At 34.1% G+C, this 19,597-nt stretch overlaps 1 protein-coding gene across 1 annotated transcript in view; it reads left to right on the top strand.

Moving 5' to 3' along the window:
• The window catches only part of LOC131065039 (protein CHLOROPLAST J-LIKE DOMAIN 1, chloroplastic), a 149,056-nt gene extending 130,347 nt beyond the window's left edge, over positions 1-18,709 (top strand). The window contains exons 9-10 of the mRNA XM_057999407.2: positions 18,024-18,095; positions 18,218-18,709. Of these exons, the coding sequence (XP_057855390.2) occupies positions 18,024-18,095; positions 18,218-18,280 (135 nt within the window). The 3' untranslated portion in view covers positions 18,281-18,709. The remainder of the gene's footprint in view (positions 1-18,023; positions 18,096-18,217) is intronic.
• Positions 18,710-19,597: the final 888 nt, after the last annotated feature.

Genomic DNA, 19,597 nt, shown 5'->3' on the forward strand with positions numbered 1-19,597 from the left:
TAGGAGTGGAAAAATGCCTTGTATAGGAACTTTTAACATTTCCATACAAAATGCACATCAGTAGGTAACATTTTCATCAGTTTTTGCTCAAATTTTAAGGCAAATTGAAATTCAACACTAAGAAAAATAAATTGCCAAGCTAAGGCAAACTACACTTAGGATCATTTTAACATTTTTAACGTCCTTTTCAGCATTTTGATCCCATTGTCGCCAAAACTTAAAGATTTGTCAGTATTTGCATCGTGAAGACTTGGAAACGTGACCACATCCAAAGATGAAACTCGGACATTTGAAGCTGAAAATTGTCACTTGACTGCCAAAACCCTAAACTAACAAGACCAGAAAGCAGGAAAGATGGGGTCTCCATTTGGAATGGAGCAATGTGTTTAAAGGTCACAACAGGGCCCTTCATCACCCTTTCTTTATCTGTGCTCTTTTTATAAATTTATTTTATGCTGATTGGGCTGTGGCAGATGGGTAGCTGTGCATAGGACGGTTAGGGGATCTCTGGTTCATCCACTACCATAACTGAAAAGTAGGCCTTTTGGAAACATTTTCATAATTTTTTGATGACTGAGGACTGTGAGGGGACGTTTCTGATCTGTTCCCACATCCCTGAAATGTCTCCTATAGGAAATGGGTTTGAAAACATAGGGGAGACATCCCTAGTGTACATTGGCCAGATATTCTTCAGTTCAACAAAAGATTCCTAAATGGTAGCCAAAAATATCATTTGCAAGCAATTCCTTGATGTATGAAGAAATCAACATTCTTACCAACATAAAAGGTTTGCAATAATAGGAATATCATTGAAGGTTTATACCTTTAATATATTAAAAGATATTACAATCGAAAACAAAAGGTTGATAACTTTGTCCTGCATCTGGACTAAGGCTGTGGTATTTTCTCTTGAGCCTTCCAATCTTGTATGTTTCAAAGCAGAACAAGAAAAAATATTGCAGTGAAAAAAATATTGCAAATATTAAAAGTATATTGCAGGTCAATCCACGCTTCAAGCATCTAAGATATGAGAAATAATTAAATAAAGAATCAGTGCACTGCAGTAGATAGGCAACATACTGAGGGTAGGATGCAGTAAATTTTATATTTTGGCTAACGAACACACCATGAGCATGTGCAGGTTATTAATCAAAATCAGTTTATTTACATTACATCGGTTCACATAGTATTTAAACCATACAATATTTTCTCCAATTGCTTATTAGTTTACTGAATTTAAAATTGGAGAGTTGACAATGAACAATATGAAGAGATTCCAACTTGTACACAGGCACATTATTGAGCTAGGTCTGTTGTGACACTTAAAGATGCTTTGATTGGGAACTAATTTTTCTGAAGGTATATTGACAATTGGGATGTATAATGACATTCCTTTATGGAAGATCTATGACGTCTCTTGACAATTTGTGGGTGTTTCGCAAGGATTTTTCTGAATTGAAACTTCGAAATTGTCAATTCAGGATCCTGAATCAAATATTCTAGAAATGAAAGTTAATCTTTTTGGGTCTGAATGAATGATATTAGTACCATATTCAAAGTATCACCCTCTAAAGATAAAGTGCATGCCTAAAGTTGTGGAAGGTCAGTGATTCCTAGTAGGTTAGTACCATATTTGAAGGATCAATGTCTAATATGACATGCATGCCTATAGTTGTGGAAGGCATTCATCCAGAAGCAAGTGTTGAGGCAATTTTCGACATAGTTGGAAAACAGAAAAGGTGATTGAATGGAGTCTATACTTTGGTTAGACCTTATATCTAGACCTCTTTCTACTTTTTGAATGTTCCTAGTTGGACATTGTTGGTGTGGTTTTTATACATCAACTCAGAATAAAATATCCAGAGATATCATATTCTCTCTTAATCAAAATCTTCTATGTGCTAAACAGCCGAACTGTGTGATCACTAAAACAACTCCAAGGTTCCCAAATTTGTATGGATAGTCTCAGTTGGTTCGTTGTGATTTGCTGGTAATCTCAAGGGGGACTTACATAATTATTTGAGGAGATAAACAATGTAAAGATTTTTCTGATTCTTGACTTTCTTTTTTTTTGAAATAATTTTGCAATAAGTTCTTTTCAATCCTACTTCTATTAAGACTTGAAAAAAAGGGCAAAAGGATGAGGGTTTAGGAAGATAATTCTAATCCTAGTCTAATCCTATGAACTCAGAAGACATAAATTGCATAAGTGGAATTTAAACCAATTCTTGCTTCTCCAAATTCAACAACTACACAAGAATGGTGCTACCTTATAAGGAATTCAAAAGATTTTCATGTCACTCATATTCACTAACATATTGAACAATGAATATAGCAATAGAATTGAAGTTTTCATTTACTAGTTCATGATAACTTTGCAAAATAATTGAAAATCATGCAATTATAAAATGTATGGACACATCAACTCCACATTAAGCAATTTTATCAAATCCTTCATTCAATCTATCAACTTGCAAATTAAATCTATTCTATTGAGAGCCAAGAAACCATGCTAACTTGCAAAATGGACAAAGATTCACCAACAATTGAACAATGAATCATGTTTAGTACTTAAGAAGTATAACTATAACAATTTCTCTGAAATCTCTCCCTTTACAATTGGGAGGAGGAGGGTTTATACAGACACCCCATTACAAAGCAACGACCTAGATTGATCCAAGATCAATGGCCAAGATTAAAACATCAATTGCTAAATAAGGCAAGCTAACATAGTTATCCAAAATGGACCAATGAGAAATAAACAACTATTAAATCCACCTTTCTTCTAGAAGTGGGCGTCCCTTATCCTTTTCCTTGGCAGCAAATTAAATGAACTTGGTCACTATGGGGTTGAGCTCTTCCATTGGGACACCTGGCAAAACGTCAGTCTTGTATTCCATTAGGTTCATCTCATTAGTTTTCGAAAACCATCCTTAATCGACAGAAATGTGGATGCCTTGCTAAAATGCTGCTGTTGTATTGGATTTGTAGAAGTGAAGAAGTTGCTCTGAACTTTGGCCTTCAGGTTCTCTACATCCAAGTCTGTGTCACGAACTATTTCCTGCTCAAGCACATTAGAGATTGTGACGAAGACCTTGTCTTGGATTGCTTTGATTGTTTCTTCTATTTTGGCACCATCAATATTCATCTATTCTAAGGAATATTTATGGATTAACGAATATTTCTTTGCCTTGTTCTTTTCTTGAAGTCTTCGAGGTCCACATGGCCAAGGTTGGAATCTCCAACCTTCTTCCATTTTGTCACAATCTTGGACTCCAGTTGCGGTCCTTTGTTATTGAACTTCATCTGCACCTTTTTGGAAATCCGTTCTTGAGTCGACATCTACCACCTGAAAAACATGAAAATTTCTAAGCTAAAAGAAAGTGGGGTTTGATGTTTGTTGCCAACCTGGAGTGCAAAGTTTGATGTAATTTCAAAGGATAATTTTGGTTTAACTCATGAAATTCTCGAAATTGTAACTATAACTAAAAATAAGACTCAGTGAAATTTTGGAAATTGAAATTAATTCTGATTGCAAAGTTTTTGCCTCCAAATCTGCATAAATGTGTATAAAGCAAGATGGATTTGAGTAAAATTTTGAAGAATCTGAAATGAAAATTCTGCTGCAAGTCTGGAAATTAGAAATTCAGACTGAAAGTCGGAAGGAAACTTGGAATTCCAAATGAAAATTTGTCTTCAATCCTTAGTAAACCTTGAGAATTTCGATGAAATTCCTTAAATTGCTTTAAGGAATTGCTCCAACTTTGACCTTCTCTTTATGTCAAATTTCATTGAGATTTGAATTTTTTCAACACAGCCAAATTTTCTTCATCTTCCTTTGGCGGACTTGCTACTTGGTTAAGGAATTTTCCTTAATTCCCAAGGCTGACTTCATGTGCAAGCAAGCAAGAGATCCGAGACAAAACCTAAGATGCCAAAACACTACCCTAAAAAGAAAAAACAAGGGGGTCCCCATTTGCAATGGGGCGATGTGTGAAAATGTCACAACAGACATCAAGTTCTTTTGAGAGGAAATGCATGGAATCATAATTTTAATATCACATTTACCTATGTTGAATAAATAGCAAAGGGCAGATGATTCATTAGCTGAGCTAATAGCTACGAACACATGATTTTCAATGTTAATTTTGAAATAATAATTGATTGTCATATAAGAAAAGGAGAGGAATGCTCTTTATATAAGCAATTACGGAAGATCTTTCCATAACAGAAACAATCGAGAATTAAAGACAAAATAGAAAGACTCTAAATACTAATTGACTTTCATAATAGAAAGTCAATGAAAACTAACTAAACAACTTAAATGACCATTATAAGCTAAATATTACAATATTACTTTAATACTCTCCCTTAATGGTCATTCTACTAACTACCATGTAGAAGACTTGTCATGATTTGCTGGTCTTTTGGCCTTGAATGTATAGAAGGTTGACTTCTCTGAGTGCTATGTGACATGAGCTTGCTATTGAGATCCTCGCTAGTTGGATCTTTGATCAGCCAACCGCTTTCTACAGAACTTCATATGACCAAGATTACCACAATAGTGACATGTGATAGATTTCAGATTCTGTGAAGAATCATTAGGTTTTCCTTGTCCTTTCTACTGAGTTGACTTGCCTTTGCCTTTGTCCTTGGCAATAAAAGCTTGTTCTAGACTAGTTGACCCACTGCTGTACCCAAACTGCTTCTTCCACTTATTTTGCTGCAAGAGCTCGTTGCATTATTTGTCAAACTTTAGGTCGACATTGGTCGAAGTAATGTTGAGAGTTTTGATGAAGTTGTCATAGGATCGTGGTAAGCTTTCCAACGTGATAACCACCATATCCTCTTCTTCCATCTTGCGACTAGTGGCCTCCAATTGATCGTGAATGTCTTTGATATTCGTTAAATGATCCTGCAAAGACATCTTGTCATCCATCATTATCAAGAACAACATATTTTTAAGAAATCTCTGCCTTTAAATGACGTCTTGTGCAGATCCTTAAAGTGAGTCCAAATTTGTGCAGCAGTTCTGTAAGCATCTCATCGGTGACTGATAAGTTGAGCAGCATAATTGCTTCATGATTACGCTCATCAAACTTGTCTTGGTCTTTGCCTACAATTGCGGGATGAGTAGAATTACTTGAAACAATCTGATCTAGGCACCAATACTCAAAATGTTGAGCATCCTCTATGTCTTGGTATTGTAATTCTTTCCATTGAACCTTTGAGTGCCTTCCAATATGATGTTGGGTAATGAAGCCATACCTCCCGCTATCCAAATACATGGAAAATGAGATAAAAAATCAGCTTCTCAAATAGCTTCGATTTTTGTTGATTAAAAAAAAAAAAAAACGAAACCCAATTTTTATTTATTTTTATTTTTTTTAAATCTTGCAAAAAACACTTGTTGAAGCAAACCTAGGTTTGATAAAAATATTTAAAAAATTGCAAATAGTCCTATTGCCCTAGAAACCCTCGATACCCAAAGCATAAATTTGTGAAATAATTTTAAAAAAAATAGAAACCCTTGTGTGCTGAAATCCTAGCTGCGGATGAAGAAATCCCATTATTTAAAACAAAAATCATCAAAATATAAAATTTTGCTCATAAATTCAGTACCAATAAAAACTTGAGCCACACAAGATAAAACCCTAGTTGCAGCTTGAGATAGACGAAAAAATCCTCATCGTGCGTGCATATAAGACAAAGAGAACCCATGCAAAAAACCAATCACTCAGAAATAGCCCACAATTTTTTTAGAATAATTGTAAATAAAAAAAGAAAATGCACAAGAAAACCTCACACGGAAAATAGATGTCATTGTGAGAAAAGGAGATGTGCAAAAAAAACACGTAGATCGTGCGGAAAAACCCTCGATTTTGCACCAAAACCTCGCACGATTCAAACAAATCCACGATTTTGCAGAGAAGGGTGTGAAAAAACCGTGATTTTGAAATGCAGGGTTGTTGCGATTAAGCAGAATTGGTGCTCACGAAAAAAACCACAAAGAAACTTCGCTAAAAACAAAAACCCTTGATTTTATTTGAAAAATCGATAAAAAAAACTCTGTCAATCAAACCCTTTATTCTACAGATAGAACCTTCGATTTTGTTTTTAAAGAAATGGGCAAAAAACATATAAAACTTTCCTCAAAATTTATAGGTAAAGAGCATGAATTTTTTACTAAATTTTTTTCCCAAAAAAGAACCTATGCTTTGATACCATGAAATAATAATTGATTGTTATGCAAACAAAAGGAGAGGAATGCTCCTTATATAAGCAATTACAGAGGATTTTCCCATAATGGAAATGATTGAGTAACAAAGCCAGAAAAGAAAGATTCTAAATACTAACTAACTGCCTTATAGAATAGAAAGTTACCAAAAACTAACTAAACGACTTAAATGACCACTATAAACTAAATATTACAATATTACTTTAATAAATTTAATATACTTGTGATCTCTTTTTTAATTTTTCAGATTAGTAATGGTTATGGCAATGTTATGAGTCCATGGTTGTGATCATTGTTGTGTCTATCATTTTCCTTTTATATATATGACTTTGCTTGATGCCTTGAAGGAAAACCATTCATGTGTTTGTCTTGTTCCCATCGGAGACAATTCCGCTAGATGTAAACACAACATTCCATTTATCTAACAAATGTTCTATCTTGAGTAGCTGCTCATTTCTTTCATATATGAAATTAGTTATGTGCATTTGATTTTTATGTTTCTTTGGTAGGATTTTTCTAGAAGTAGATTTAGGCAAGTATATTGATCAATTTAAAATAGGTTTGGTGGTATATTCCTCGTGTACAAAATGATGTCATAAGACAATGGATACATTTCAAATGAACTACTTGTTAAATTGATCAACAACATATTGAACAATTCATTGCCTTCCATGATTTATGAGGTTAAGTCCATGTCTGTACCATTTTTTTCCCTTGAAATTCATTTATGGTCTAGTTTACTATGTCTAATGTTTTGTTAAAGGGTAAAATGTAATAGTATAAACAAAACGTTACCCCAAAGGCCAATGGAATAATTTTTCATGCATACAATTTTCTGCCCCTTTCAGCATTTGAGAGGAATATTTGCTTTTGGCCTTAGCAAAACAATATCCTTCACCAACAGATTGCCACAGTTCCTAAATCTGGAAAAAGAAAAATTCACTTGTAGTTAAACACAATCTAAATATATACATTAATTCATCCTAGAAAAAACTTATGACCTTAACGGACCATAGTCAAGATGCTGAGGAAGACAACTACTATGATGGATATCTTTTTTGGTTTGGCAAATTATTGAGTTGTTTTATCTCTGAAGTGATCCATATCAATTTAGAGTGAGAAGAATCATAATTTTTCCATCTTGTTAGTTTTGTGGATCTAAAAATCCTATCTTATTTGGAAGAATCATTGCATCTCCTTGATATTTATATTGTTGCTATCAAAGTTTTAATACTTGGCCTCGCCACGGACTCGACAAACCAAAAAATTGGACGCAGACTCGGCAAGGACTTGGCAAAAAAAACGACGACGTAGTTTTACAAAAAAGCATAAAGAAATTAATGCATTTAGAGAACATAAGAGCCATAATTGAAACATTACACATGTCATATGATCTAGAAACACTCAATATTTGAAATTTTATCATTCATACTCCTAGTTTCAAACTTTAAAATGTATAATAGCAACATAAGTTTATAAATGTTTACAAAATTACATATAATGATATGTCCAAATGTGAAAAACAACAATGAACAAACTAAAGATAAGACTACATCTTCCTCTTTCCAGCTCTAGTGAAAACCAAGGGAGAGATAGAACTAGAGGGTCTAGTTCTAGGAGTCCAATGTGGGTTCTCCAGCTCCCCAAAATTAGGTTGAGGGTAGCACCACTTACTAGGGTTTGAGGGTGAGAGAGAGAAGGGTAGAGAGATAGGTCTAGATCTTGGGGGAGAGAGGAGAGAGTAAGATAGAGAGTGGTAGAGAGAGGGGATAGAGGAAGAGTGATAGGGAGATAGATAGGTCTAAAATTCGGGGTAGATAAAGTGAGCGAGATAGAGAGAGGGAGAGAATGCTAATAGGAGCCTACTGATTACTGAAATTTGACTAAGTCTGAAAATTTAAAAGATCTTCTAAAACCTAGAATTTGCATTATAACTCCTAGAAATCTGAAACCACTCTCAAACATCTTGCCAATATATACATGAAATATAACTTAAAGTATAAGTCTATACTTAAATGTTATATTTCATGTATATATTCTGATGAAGAGAATGCGGCTGTTTTAATCTTGTTTCCTCTCCTCCTTGAAACCTTACAAACCTGTTTTCAGAAAGCAACATTGCCAAATGAGTGAAAAAAAAAAACAAAAAAAAAAAACTTAAAATCGTGGCTGGGCACGTTCAGTGAATGTCGCGAGTCCAAGTGAAAGACTCGTGCGAGTCCACTCAAAAAACTCTATAGTCCTTGGGAAGGACTTGCCAGGACTTGGCTCACGAGTCCTTGGCGAGTCGACTCGGCCCGCCAATGGACTTGCGAGTCTTGGCAAGTCCGTGGCGAGTCCCATGAGTTTTAAAACTATGGTTTCTATCATAGTAGCCTTTAACTATCATTCTTGTTATTGCTTCCTTTGTCGTACCCTTCTTTGTGCAAAGAAGTCATCAGTGAAATATGTATGTGAATAACCATGGAACTCTCTGCTAGATCCTCTAGGTGCTTGTCAATCCCTTTTGGGATGGACTCTAGGAATTAGGAGGTTTCACCATCTTCCACACAGTCAGGAATTGTAGAGAAAGGTGACAAGTTGCGCCCATATTTTTTGGCATTTAAGGTTTAAAACCACTATTAATCATCAATTTATAAGTGGGGACAAACCCCTCATCAATTGATGCCACAATACAACTCATTTCACTTGTGCAAGCTATCAATTTGCTTGTCCACTAGGACTATTGATGATTGCCTGAGTTATAAGTTTCAAGGGATGATTAACTAAAATATCATGTATTTTCTTGTTGGATTAAATTCACTGCCTCCCATCTAAATTTTCTATCCTCTACCAAAAAGGATGCTTTCTTGTTCAAAAAGTAATTATTAGATTTTGTAGGAGAGCTTCAAATTTTTCTTGAACTCTAGTGGAAAGCTGCCCAAGACAAAGCTATCTAGCTTTTGCTACAGCATAAACATGTCTATCTTGACAAAGAATCTCCACTTGTAGATTACAAAGGTGGGGCTTAAGTCCACCATATGGTTACATTTGATAGACACTTCTACATTGCACCTTGGTGACATATTGGGTGAGCTTGGATCAATAAACTGCAATAAGTTACACACACGCACATGAATATTTAGATACTTCATATTCATAATTTGCAAAAATGAAAATACTCAAGTCTCAAAATGTCATTACACAATGAAAATTTTAAATTACAATTGATATTTAATATTCATGTTCTTCATTAGAAGCATCAAGGTCAATATCAGCATTTGGTTCAATTTCATTTGAACCACAATCAATTGGATTGCCACTACCACTAGCTGTGTCAAGTGCAAAAGATGGTTCAATTCCATTTTTTAAACATCTGACAAAATGCCAAATCATTAACAGCACAAGGAAAGTGATCTCACAAAACATAAGCAAACAGCTGCTACATATGCATGATGTAAATCAATTTAAATCAATCTCATTAATGCTGATATAAAGTTTACTAGCCCCTTGTTCATAGGTATAGCTCACAAATGCAACTGAAATGATATTTAATTACTTTTTTGCTGGCATATTCTCATAAAAAATGCTATCACAAAGTTATGAAGAGTGAAACTGAGGTTTTAATGTACGAAACTTTGCTTGGGTACGGCCCCGGCGCCCAAGAAGAACCCAAGTTGTACCTGAACTTTATGCTTACCAGGTGCGCTTTACTAGCAGTACCTGGTAGCTGAGGTTTTCTACGATCTATACTACAAAGGATGGTTGTGTTATGAATGTAAGGTGGATTTTACGTGTATGAATTCTTTCACCTACTGTTTTGATATCTATGTAGATAAAATCCATGTAGTCTATGTGATTTATATCTAGGATCCGTTGTGGATGGTGGTTAGTCATGTTGCATACATACAATTTCTCTCTTGTTGCCTAATTCCAAATTATGCCTAGCAATTGTGATGTGGTTTTGAAAGAAATGTAAAGTGGAAAATAGAAATGTAATGGGAGGAGAGTTTAACAATATGTTGATCGAAAGGAGGATGAATAAGCCAAGGACTTTAGTGTGATTAAAAAAAAAAACTGTAATTGACTTCACGTGACAAGGTTCCATGAACATAGACTTTCCTTGTGAATGTGGATAATGTCGTGGAATGAGTATGTCAAATGCATGCTTGTTAACTTCCGTTCATTGCTTGTAGATATCTAAAATTAAATAGTAGTAGAGACAAAGACAAGCATAAAAGAGAGCTTGAGAGGGCTTGCACTCTCAAGATATCAGGTAATGGTGAAAGATTGGGAGAGCATTGATGAACAATGTATCGAAGTTAATTTATGAATTATGAGTTTTCAGTTGATGGGAATTGGTTGCTAACTATTGTGAAGAAGACTTCTAGACCAACTGCCCTTAAAATATTTGATTGAATAATAAAATGAGACTAGAGAGATGTTGTCAATGACATAGTCAATATTAGAACCAACAACCCTAATAGTTCTAAGGTCAAAAGGAGAAGTGAAGTGTCTATGAGTTTTAGGGAAGATAGAATGGACAAAGGCACAAACCACTAGTTTGATGGAGGAATATGTGTAGTTGTTATGCAGTGGGCATTCCAAGGTGGGAGGAACTTTAATCATGATTATTAAATAGTGTAGAGGATCACACCAATCAAGGGATAAGGATTGGGGTAAAGAGTGGTTGCCTCGACAATCAAGGATTGTTAAAAGGAGGAAAATCTCACAATGAAGGTATGACAAAAGGTTCTTGTTGAAAGCTAAGTAGGCACTAGATAGAGGAAACTAGGCACCAAGAAGCAATTTTGGGTTTACGAATAGTAGAGTGGATTGGTAGCTAACATGATTATAATCTACACAAACTTACTAAATGGGAAGAGCTTGGTAGGTAGGAAGATAGACGCACTAGCTTGGATTGATTGAATGAAAAAAAGGTTTTAAGCACTATGGTGAGTCCATTGTCAAAAAAACACCCAAATTCACGAGTGAGGGTGACTATGATCTATACAAGATTATGAAACAATTGATAAAATTTGGTTAGCAAATGGACAAGGTGACCTTGAATATTGGTATCAATCAGTTCCAATGACTTAAGCAATATGATGAATGATTGGCGTGGAATAGGCCTCGATATTGACACGAGTACCTAAGTAGCTTGAGTTACTTTCCATTGATAATAAGATGGTGGCAAAGATCCACAACACAAAACAATGTGATGGTATCAATATGAAATTTGACTTTTTGATCAATTTATTGCCACTAATCAGGTCTTGTAATAATCAATGTCAACTGAGTTTTTCCTCTACCAAGTTGCAAAATTGTTTGGTCATGGTTTAGTTTTTCAACTAGTCATTTTTCTAGATTGCCCAAGGTTGACTATTCCAAGTGAAAGATGAAGAGTTTCCCAATTGGTGGTGGCTTTGGTGGAAGAAAGAAGAAAATGGCAAAGAATTAGGTTTGCAATTGAGGCATTCCTCTAGCATTCTATTTGAGTGACAAAGTTAGGGCAAATCTATGGTAGAGCAAAATGCAAAGGTCCAACTAAATGGAGCATACATTTTTTGTGGCAAAGCTAGACTCAAGTTTTGTGTAATATGAGGGAAAAGGGGCGAAGTAATGAAGAAAATGTGCCCATGGTTAAGTTGTTTCAATTCTTTTAGGTTGGTGCTCAAACATTGCAGTAAAGCCAAGTCAAAACTCCACTAAAGCTCCTTAAAGTGGCAAATGCATTATGAACTCCGGCTGAAGGAAAGGAGATAACAAGTTACGTTTGGGGCACTATTTCAGTGTCATTGTCAGTAATAAAACATGCTTAAGATGTGGCAGGGGATTAAGTGAAAGTCACCAAATTCAAAAACAATTAAAGATGAAGTAAAATCAAGTTTGTGTACTTTTTAGATGGCAACACCACTTAAAAGTTTCACCCAAATTTCCAATAAATGGCAAATAGCCTATGAAAATACACCAAAACTAGTAAGGGCATTAGTGATCCATGCCTATGATAAGTCACTTGAAAAACATAAATTGAGGCACACTTTTGGAGTGGTTTGCCACCTAGAAGTTCTACCTAAGCAAGAAATGGTGGTGAGAACGGCTCATAAGAGCATGCCAACCATTTGAAGGGAAATAGAGATAAAGTGAGGTACACTTTTGGAATGGTTCGCCACCATAAGTTCTACCTAAGTCAGAAATGGTGGCGAATGGCCCATCAAAGCATGCCAAACATTTTTAGGTAAATAAAGATAAAGTGAGGCACACTTTTGGAGTGTCAAAGCCCCTCAAAATATTTATCTATGATCAAAAGGGGTGATAAGTGGTCTCTAGCAAGGGTGCAAATTGCTCATAAGTGCATGCCAAACATGTGAAGGGAAATAAAGATGAAGTGAGATGCACTTTTGGAGTATCAAATGGAAATTCAGATTGATTTTGGATACGGTTGATTCTGGTTTGGTTATTTAAGAAATCATTGTATGATTTAAAAAATTCATTGGTGGAGATAATGCTTAATGAGTTAGAGTTCAGAAATTAATTATTCATTTTCAAAGTTTTAGCTGGCCATACCATCAGTCCTTATATTTCTTATTCTTCCAGTTTTATCTTTCCATATGCTTATTTCAATTTAAGAAAAGGTGATTCACTGGTTTTTATTAACTCTTATATGTTATTGGCTGCCTTTTAAAAGCTAATTTTTTGTTTGAAAAGGAGACTGCCGTACAAGGCCATTAGGTAGAAAAGTTTGATTATAAAAAGAAGTCAGTTGTGGGTCCTACCAGCTGCAGCCCACAAGAAACTAAGTATTACAATATTAGGCATTGTACAAAGGACACTATGTATGTAATGTTCTGATTGGAGAAGGTCCCATCTTATCACTTCAGTCGTTATCCGTAAGATCCTCCCAAAATAGCACAATGGACTGACACATAGCCATCCATTGATTCTACGATCAATAATTGGATGTTATTTGTGTTTAAAAGGGAGCCATATGAAACTAATGCGCTATGATTTGAAAGTCTTCCCTTGATCACACCCATTTTTGGAATGAGGGACTGCATTTTTGTAAATGTTATTGCAATTTCCAATTTAATGAACAAGTTATATGCTAGATGGTGTATTTCAGATTTTGGTATTATTACTATGACAATAATATTATCGTCTTTCTTATCTGCAGGTATGGAGGATGAACATGTATCGATTTCAATGTCATCCCTTTTCTTTTGAATGATGTATATATAGCAAGGCAGTCACGATCAAGTGGCACCTTGATCGGACATGTCTTTTGGACATGTCTGACCAAGATGTCACTTGGTCGTGACTGTCTACCGATTCACTCGGTGTTTATGCTAACTAATCGGTGCCAATGTAAATGATAACAGATCGATATAAACACACCCGATAATGAATCGGTGTCAAAGCAAACAAGCCCGATAACAAATAGCATTATATATGCTATCAGGTTAATACCCTGATAGTATATTAATGCCGATTCAACATTAATATGCTATCGGGTTACTAGCCCGATAGCATTTAGATCGACGCTTAACTATGTTAAGCAGGTCGTCGATCTAATCCAATATCAATATCATAATCAAGATCAATGTTACAGTCTGATAAACATATTCAGTTCGGAAAGCATAAATCAGATAATCTAATAGCATAGATGAGTAAACCAAAACAGAATAGAGGAGATTAATGAGTTAGGAAAGTCTTATCTTGCAGAAGCTACTAATGCATTAACAATTTTAACTCTTCTGTATTATTCCTTCCATCATTGGTATTTGTTGATGTTTGGTTTTGACGAAGCAATTTCCTGAATACAACAGCTTTTAGAAAATTCTATAGCAGTCTTTGGATACAATTTGGTACCTAGCTGCTGGTGGATTGCAGCCTCTAAAGGTTCTGATCATAGTTGTTTATAAAGGTTGCAATAGGCATTGCACTATTCAGAAATCATTTGAGTAATTAGAATGTTGGTTTGCTTTTCTAGAAAGTAATTTAATATGTTGCTGAAGTAATATTTAAGATGTACAATGGTTTATAATTTCTTTTGCTTCTATTCTTTGAATGTGGAGTTGTTTGTAGTAGATATACAGTGGTTTGAGTACATACTGCCACATTGGTTCATTTTTCATTTTATTTCAAAACATATCAGCTCGTATTTTTAGGTATTTCATAATTTGTGTAGGTTGCTTGCCAACTGTTTGAAAAAATATCTGTCTTCAAATTGTTGGCCAACTGTTTAACATAATTTTTAGTTTTGAAAATAGAAAATTATTTCATAATTTTGAAAAAAGAAGATTATTTCATTGTTGGATCATTCATATTTTTATAGTTCTCTGCATTGCTTACTCTATAAAATTGTGTGGCTTGCCGCTAGTTAACTAGTGTCTATATCACTGTATGCTCTCACCTTGCCCACATAGGTATCTAGGTGATCAGAAAGTGTGCAGGTTTGCATTGCATGATTAAATTTGTAAAAACCCCAAAATATTAGTTCTAGGACTTTGCATGCATCAACTCATTTACAATCTAGCATATGAAATTTCTTCAACATATCTTGTGCATATTTAGTCTGATAAAGATCGATCTTACTATGAGATTGGTGTATTTCCATTTCAAGAAAATATTATTTAAGTTCTAAAACAGTTGTTTCAAATTCTTTTATTTATCTTCTTTGAAAATTTTCTTCATCTTATTTAGTCTTCTTGTATATATTAGGTTATCAACATATAGACATACATAAGTTGTATCATTACCTTCTTTGAAATATAATTAAGGATCATTCTTACTTCTCATATAGTTTCTTTGGAATAATCCAGAAATATTAGTTCTATGACATTACATGCATCAACTGCTTTATAATCTAGCATATTAAATTTCTTCAACATATCTTGTGCATATTTAGCTTGGTAAATAAAGATCTTGCCATGAGATAGGTGTATCTCCATTCCAAGAAAATATTTTTAAGTTCTAAATCATTCATTTCAAATTCTTTTATCATGGTTCTTTGAAAAATTTCTTCATCCTATTTGGCCTTCTTGTATAGATTAGATTATTAACATATACACATACATAAGTAGTACCATTACCTTCTTTGAAATATAATGTAGGATTATTCTTACTCTTTATATATGCATTTGCTAATAACCATGCTCTTGGCGCTTGTTTCAAACCATTGAGTGCTTTCTTCAACTTGTAAACATATCCTTCTTTGTTGCCTTGTTCAAATCCTTGTGATTGCTCCACATATACTTACTCTTCAATGTAGCCATTAAAAATGCACTTTTCATATCTAATTGGTGAATTTTCCATCCTTTCTGAGTAGCTAATGATAATTCAAATTTTATAGTGGTAGGCCTTGCAACAGGTTCATAGGTCTCTTCATAGTCTATACCGCTCTAAGTATATCCTTTTGCAATTGACCAAACTGTCTATCTTTGAACTGTACCATGACATTTCTATTTTTTTTTTAAAAACCATTTAGTTCATATCATTTAGTTGTCCTTTAGTGGGTTTACAAGCTCTCAAAGTTTTGTTTCATTCAATAGCACTTATCTCTTCTTCTATTGTTGTAATCTATTTTTAGTTTCTATCATTTAGTCGTTCTTTATTGGATTTACAAGCTCCCAAAGTTCTGTTTCATATAATAGCACTTATCTCTTATTCTATTGTTGTAATCCATTCTTTCTTTTCAGTTGTTTCTTCAAACTCAGTATGTTGTACCTTAATATTAGATAAAATGCATAATTAATCAATTCATCAACTTCATCCTGATTGTCTTCTCTGACTTACTTCTTGTTAATATTTTCTTAAAACATTGATCTATCATCAGATACGGAGGACGAGTTTATATTACCTTCCTACTTATAATAAAAACATTGCTTGAACTTGATGTAGTTCTTAAACTTTTGGCTCTTTCTTCTCGATCCCAAATTATAATTTTACTTACTAATTCTTTTTTTTTCCTCAAATGATTTGCATATATTCCTCCATCAAATATTGCATCTCTAGAAATAATGATCATCCTTCCTTGAGGGAAAGAAGACTTGTAGGTATTGTCTTTTGCATTGTAATCTGTAAATATACATACTTTACTCTTTGCATCCAATTTTTGTCTTTTGTCATCACCTATGTGAAAATAAGCTAACCAACCAAATTCTTTAAGTGTACTGTTGTAGGCTTTCTCCCATGCCAAAGTCATGCAGTGTTCTATTTATTAGAGTAATAGTTGGGCTCCTATTCATGATATAAACAGCAGCTTAATTGCTTGAGCCCTAAATATTTTGCCCATACTCTTCGTTTCTAGCATGCTTCTTGCTGATTCTATCAGTATTATGTTTTTTCTTTTTGCCATTCCATTTTGGTGCTCTGTATAAGGTGATGTTAACTATCTTTTGATTCCATTTCTTGCATAAAATTTGTTAAACTCTCCTAAACAAAATTCATGCCTACTATCAGTTTTTAAACATTTAATTTATCTCCCACTTTCTTTTTCCACCATTGAATGCATCTAAAGCAATACTCTTATTCTTTAGAAGATAAACCTATATATATCTGTTAAAATCATCAATATATATAATCATGTAGCGCTTTATATCTATGTTTGTCTTGGACTTAGGAGCACACAAATCTGAATGATTAAGCATCAATGGTTGATTTGCTCATGTCATGCTTGTAAAATACTTGTGTGGTTGCCAAGTATACAACCCTTGCACACTTTCATTTCTCTTGTTTATATTTTTGATAACACATGTACCATTTCTTTGACATAGCATATACATTTCCTGAGAATCTACGTGTTCATACTTTTGATGCCATAACCAACTTGCATTCTTAATAGTAGCACACCAAACATTTGGCTTTGATTCTCAAGGGGAGTATCCTGTACTTTGCCATCTCTCAATAGCAATCATGTTTCCTTCTGTCATATCATACATAGTACAAACTTTATCTTCAAATATCGGTTTAAGATTTTTCTCAACAAGCTGTCTGGCATTCACCAAAAGTTGTGGTGAGTGGTATTCATCAACATTTTCTGTTTTCCCTTGTCTAGTGTCTATATTGAATTTTCCTTTTCCACAGTTAAGAACTTTTTGTCACCCAATTTTTCTTCATTTTAAAATTTTTGATCAGTCTTCGAAAAATGCTTCTTTACAACCTGTCATATGATTCAAACAATTTGAATATAGAAACCATACCTTATTACTTGTGTTTCCAATTTCACTGTTAGAAAGTAGTGTGGTGGATCTTCATCTTTACCTTGCTTTGGACCTTCATTTTTATTCCTTGTGGATAGTTCACTCTTCTTTCTTCATTTGAATTCTTTAATTTGCAATTTCTCTCGATATGACTAAATTTCTTGCAATAGCAACTCTACGCTAGCTGCCTAATTGGATTAAATCTGCCTCTATCTTGTGAGAATTCGTGGCCTCTATGTTGTCCTCTTCTTCTGAATTAGAACCAAACTCTTGATATATGTTTTCCCTCTTATTGCCTTGAGGAAAACTATTTATCGTTCTTTGTTAGATTTCATCATAGTTGAAATTATACATATTATTTGGCTTTTCTTGTAATTGTCTTGATAGTGTTTCTGGAAATTGTTTACCAATATTGTATGGATATCATAAATTATTTATTTTATTCTTTCTACCAAGCATGTGCATTACTATCGAAAGCAATTCTCAATATTCATTAATGCATTCAACTAGCTTGCTTTCAGAATGTTGTTCTTTTGGTCAATTCTCTTTGCATCAATACTATCTTTATGAAAAATGGATTTCTCATGCTTCTTTTCTTTGTTTAGGCTTACACGGGCATCCTCAATGCAATTGAATATCTTAATTTTTACATTCCACAAGTTCTTATTAAAAGTCAGGTAAGATTTTTGAATTTTGTTTTAACTTAAAGCAATTTATGTACATGTTTGTAGATGTATTACATGTGATATGTGGATGGCTACTTCTGAATAAAATTAATTTTGTATGATCAAATTTGCAGGAACTATTTGTAACCTTATGTTCTGCAATTGCGCTCTTCCTTCTTGGATCATATTACAGGTGACTTTATAACTATAGGATAGACATTTCTGTCTAGTCCAGAGGTGCTATTGTCTTTTGTGTTTGCTCGGGCATTAGAGTCGTATGAACAAAATCATAGCTCGATCTGTCAGCTTCAGGTTGAACATATGAGTCTTTGTTAGTGGTCATTCTAGCTTTGACTAATTTATCTCAGGCCTGTGCAAACATATCACAAGGTTTTAACATGCAGTGTAGCTCTAGGTCATTGTTATTGAGTAAATTCATTTATATAACGTTATGTGGAGATTGTAGAGCTCTCCTTGGATATTGTATTTGGGGATTTGAGATTTTGAAAGATCTATGTTTGAGTCTTTTAAGCCAATCGTGTTTCAGTTGTAACTAAAATAGGTCCTAGAACTTTACTTAATGTAGAAAGAAATGAAGATTAATGATTAAATTTTTGTTCACTTAATGAAGAGAATTCCATCTTCAAACATGAGTACCCTTCAAATTAAATCCTCATTCTATGCCATAGATTTACTTTTCATCTTTAAAGTTTCTAGTTGCTCAAGTTATAAAGCTCTACACTTGGTGTGGCTTTCAATGTGTTAGTGCTCCAAGCCACACCTTGCAATTTTAGAGGACGAGCATTGAAAACTAACCCTGGGAACAAGTTGTACTAGGAAATCAGGCAGGATTCATGATCAAATTGCAAGCAGTGTGGGCCAATTAATAAGAACAAGCAACTCTTCTACATTTCTGTCTCTGTTAGGCCAAAGAGGGTATTTTGAGAGACTTTACAAGACAATTAAAGAGAAATGGAAATAATATGGTCATACAGCTTAGTCATGCTCTGTGCATAAGGATATTCCAAAAGTGTCACTATATATCCCTTAGACTAGCTTATTGGTCTGTTAGACCATGGATCTCCAAGCAACTGATTAATAGCAGGTTACAATGTATTTAAAGATGCAAAACCAAATTGATATTTATAAATATAATGTTATTCATGGTTTCTTAAACCTGTGAAAATCCAGAATAAGCATAACTATCTAAGGCAGGCAAATAAGTGCAAGCTCTACAAATATTTGACAGTATTTAGTTTCCATGGGCTTACACCCATTCGTAAAAGTATAATTTATGGTACTGAAGTAGAAGGAATAACAGCTTTTAAAAGACTATGGCCAATAAAACATTTATGGCTGGTGCCTACTCCCGATAGGAAATAGTCAAGAACCCAAAGAAGGGGAAACAAAAGCAAAGTGTGTCAAGAAAACTAGAATTTGATTTTGGGTTCCAATCAATTTAGCTGCAAATTCATCTAAAGTGAAATTCAGTGAACTCAAATTACATAAACTGA

Source organism: Cryptomeria japonica, chromosome 11 (genome assembly GCF_030272615.1).
Source record: "Cryptomeria japonica chromosome 11, Sugi_1.0, whole genome shotgun sequence".
Lineage (NCBI taxonomy): Eukaryota > Viridiplantae > Streptophyta > Pinopsida > Cupressales > Cupressaceae > Cryptomeria > Cryptomeria japonica.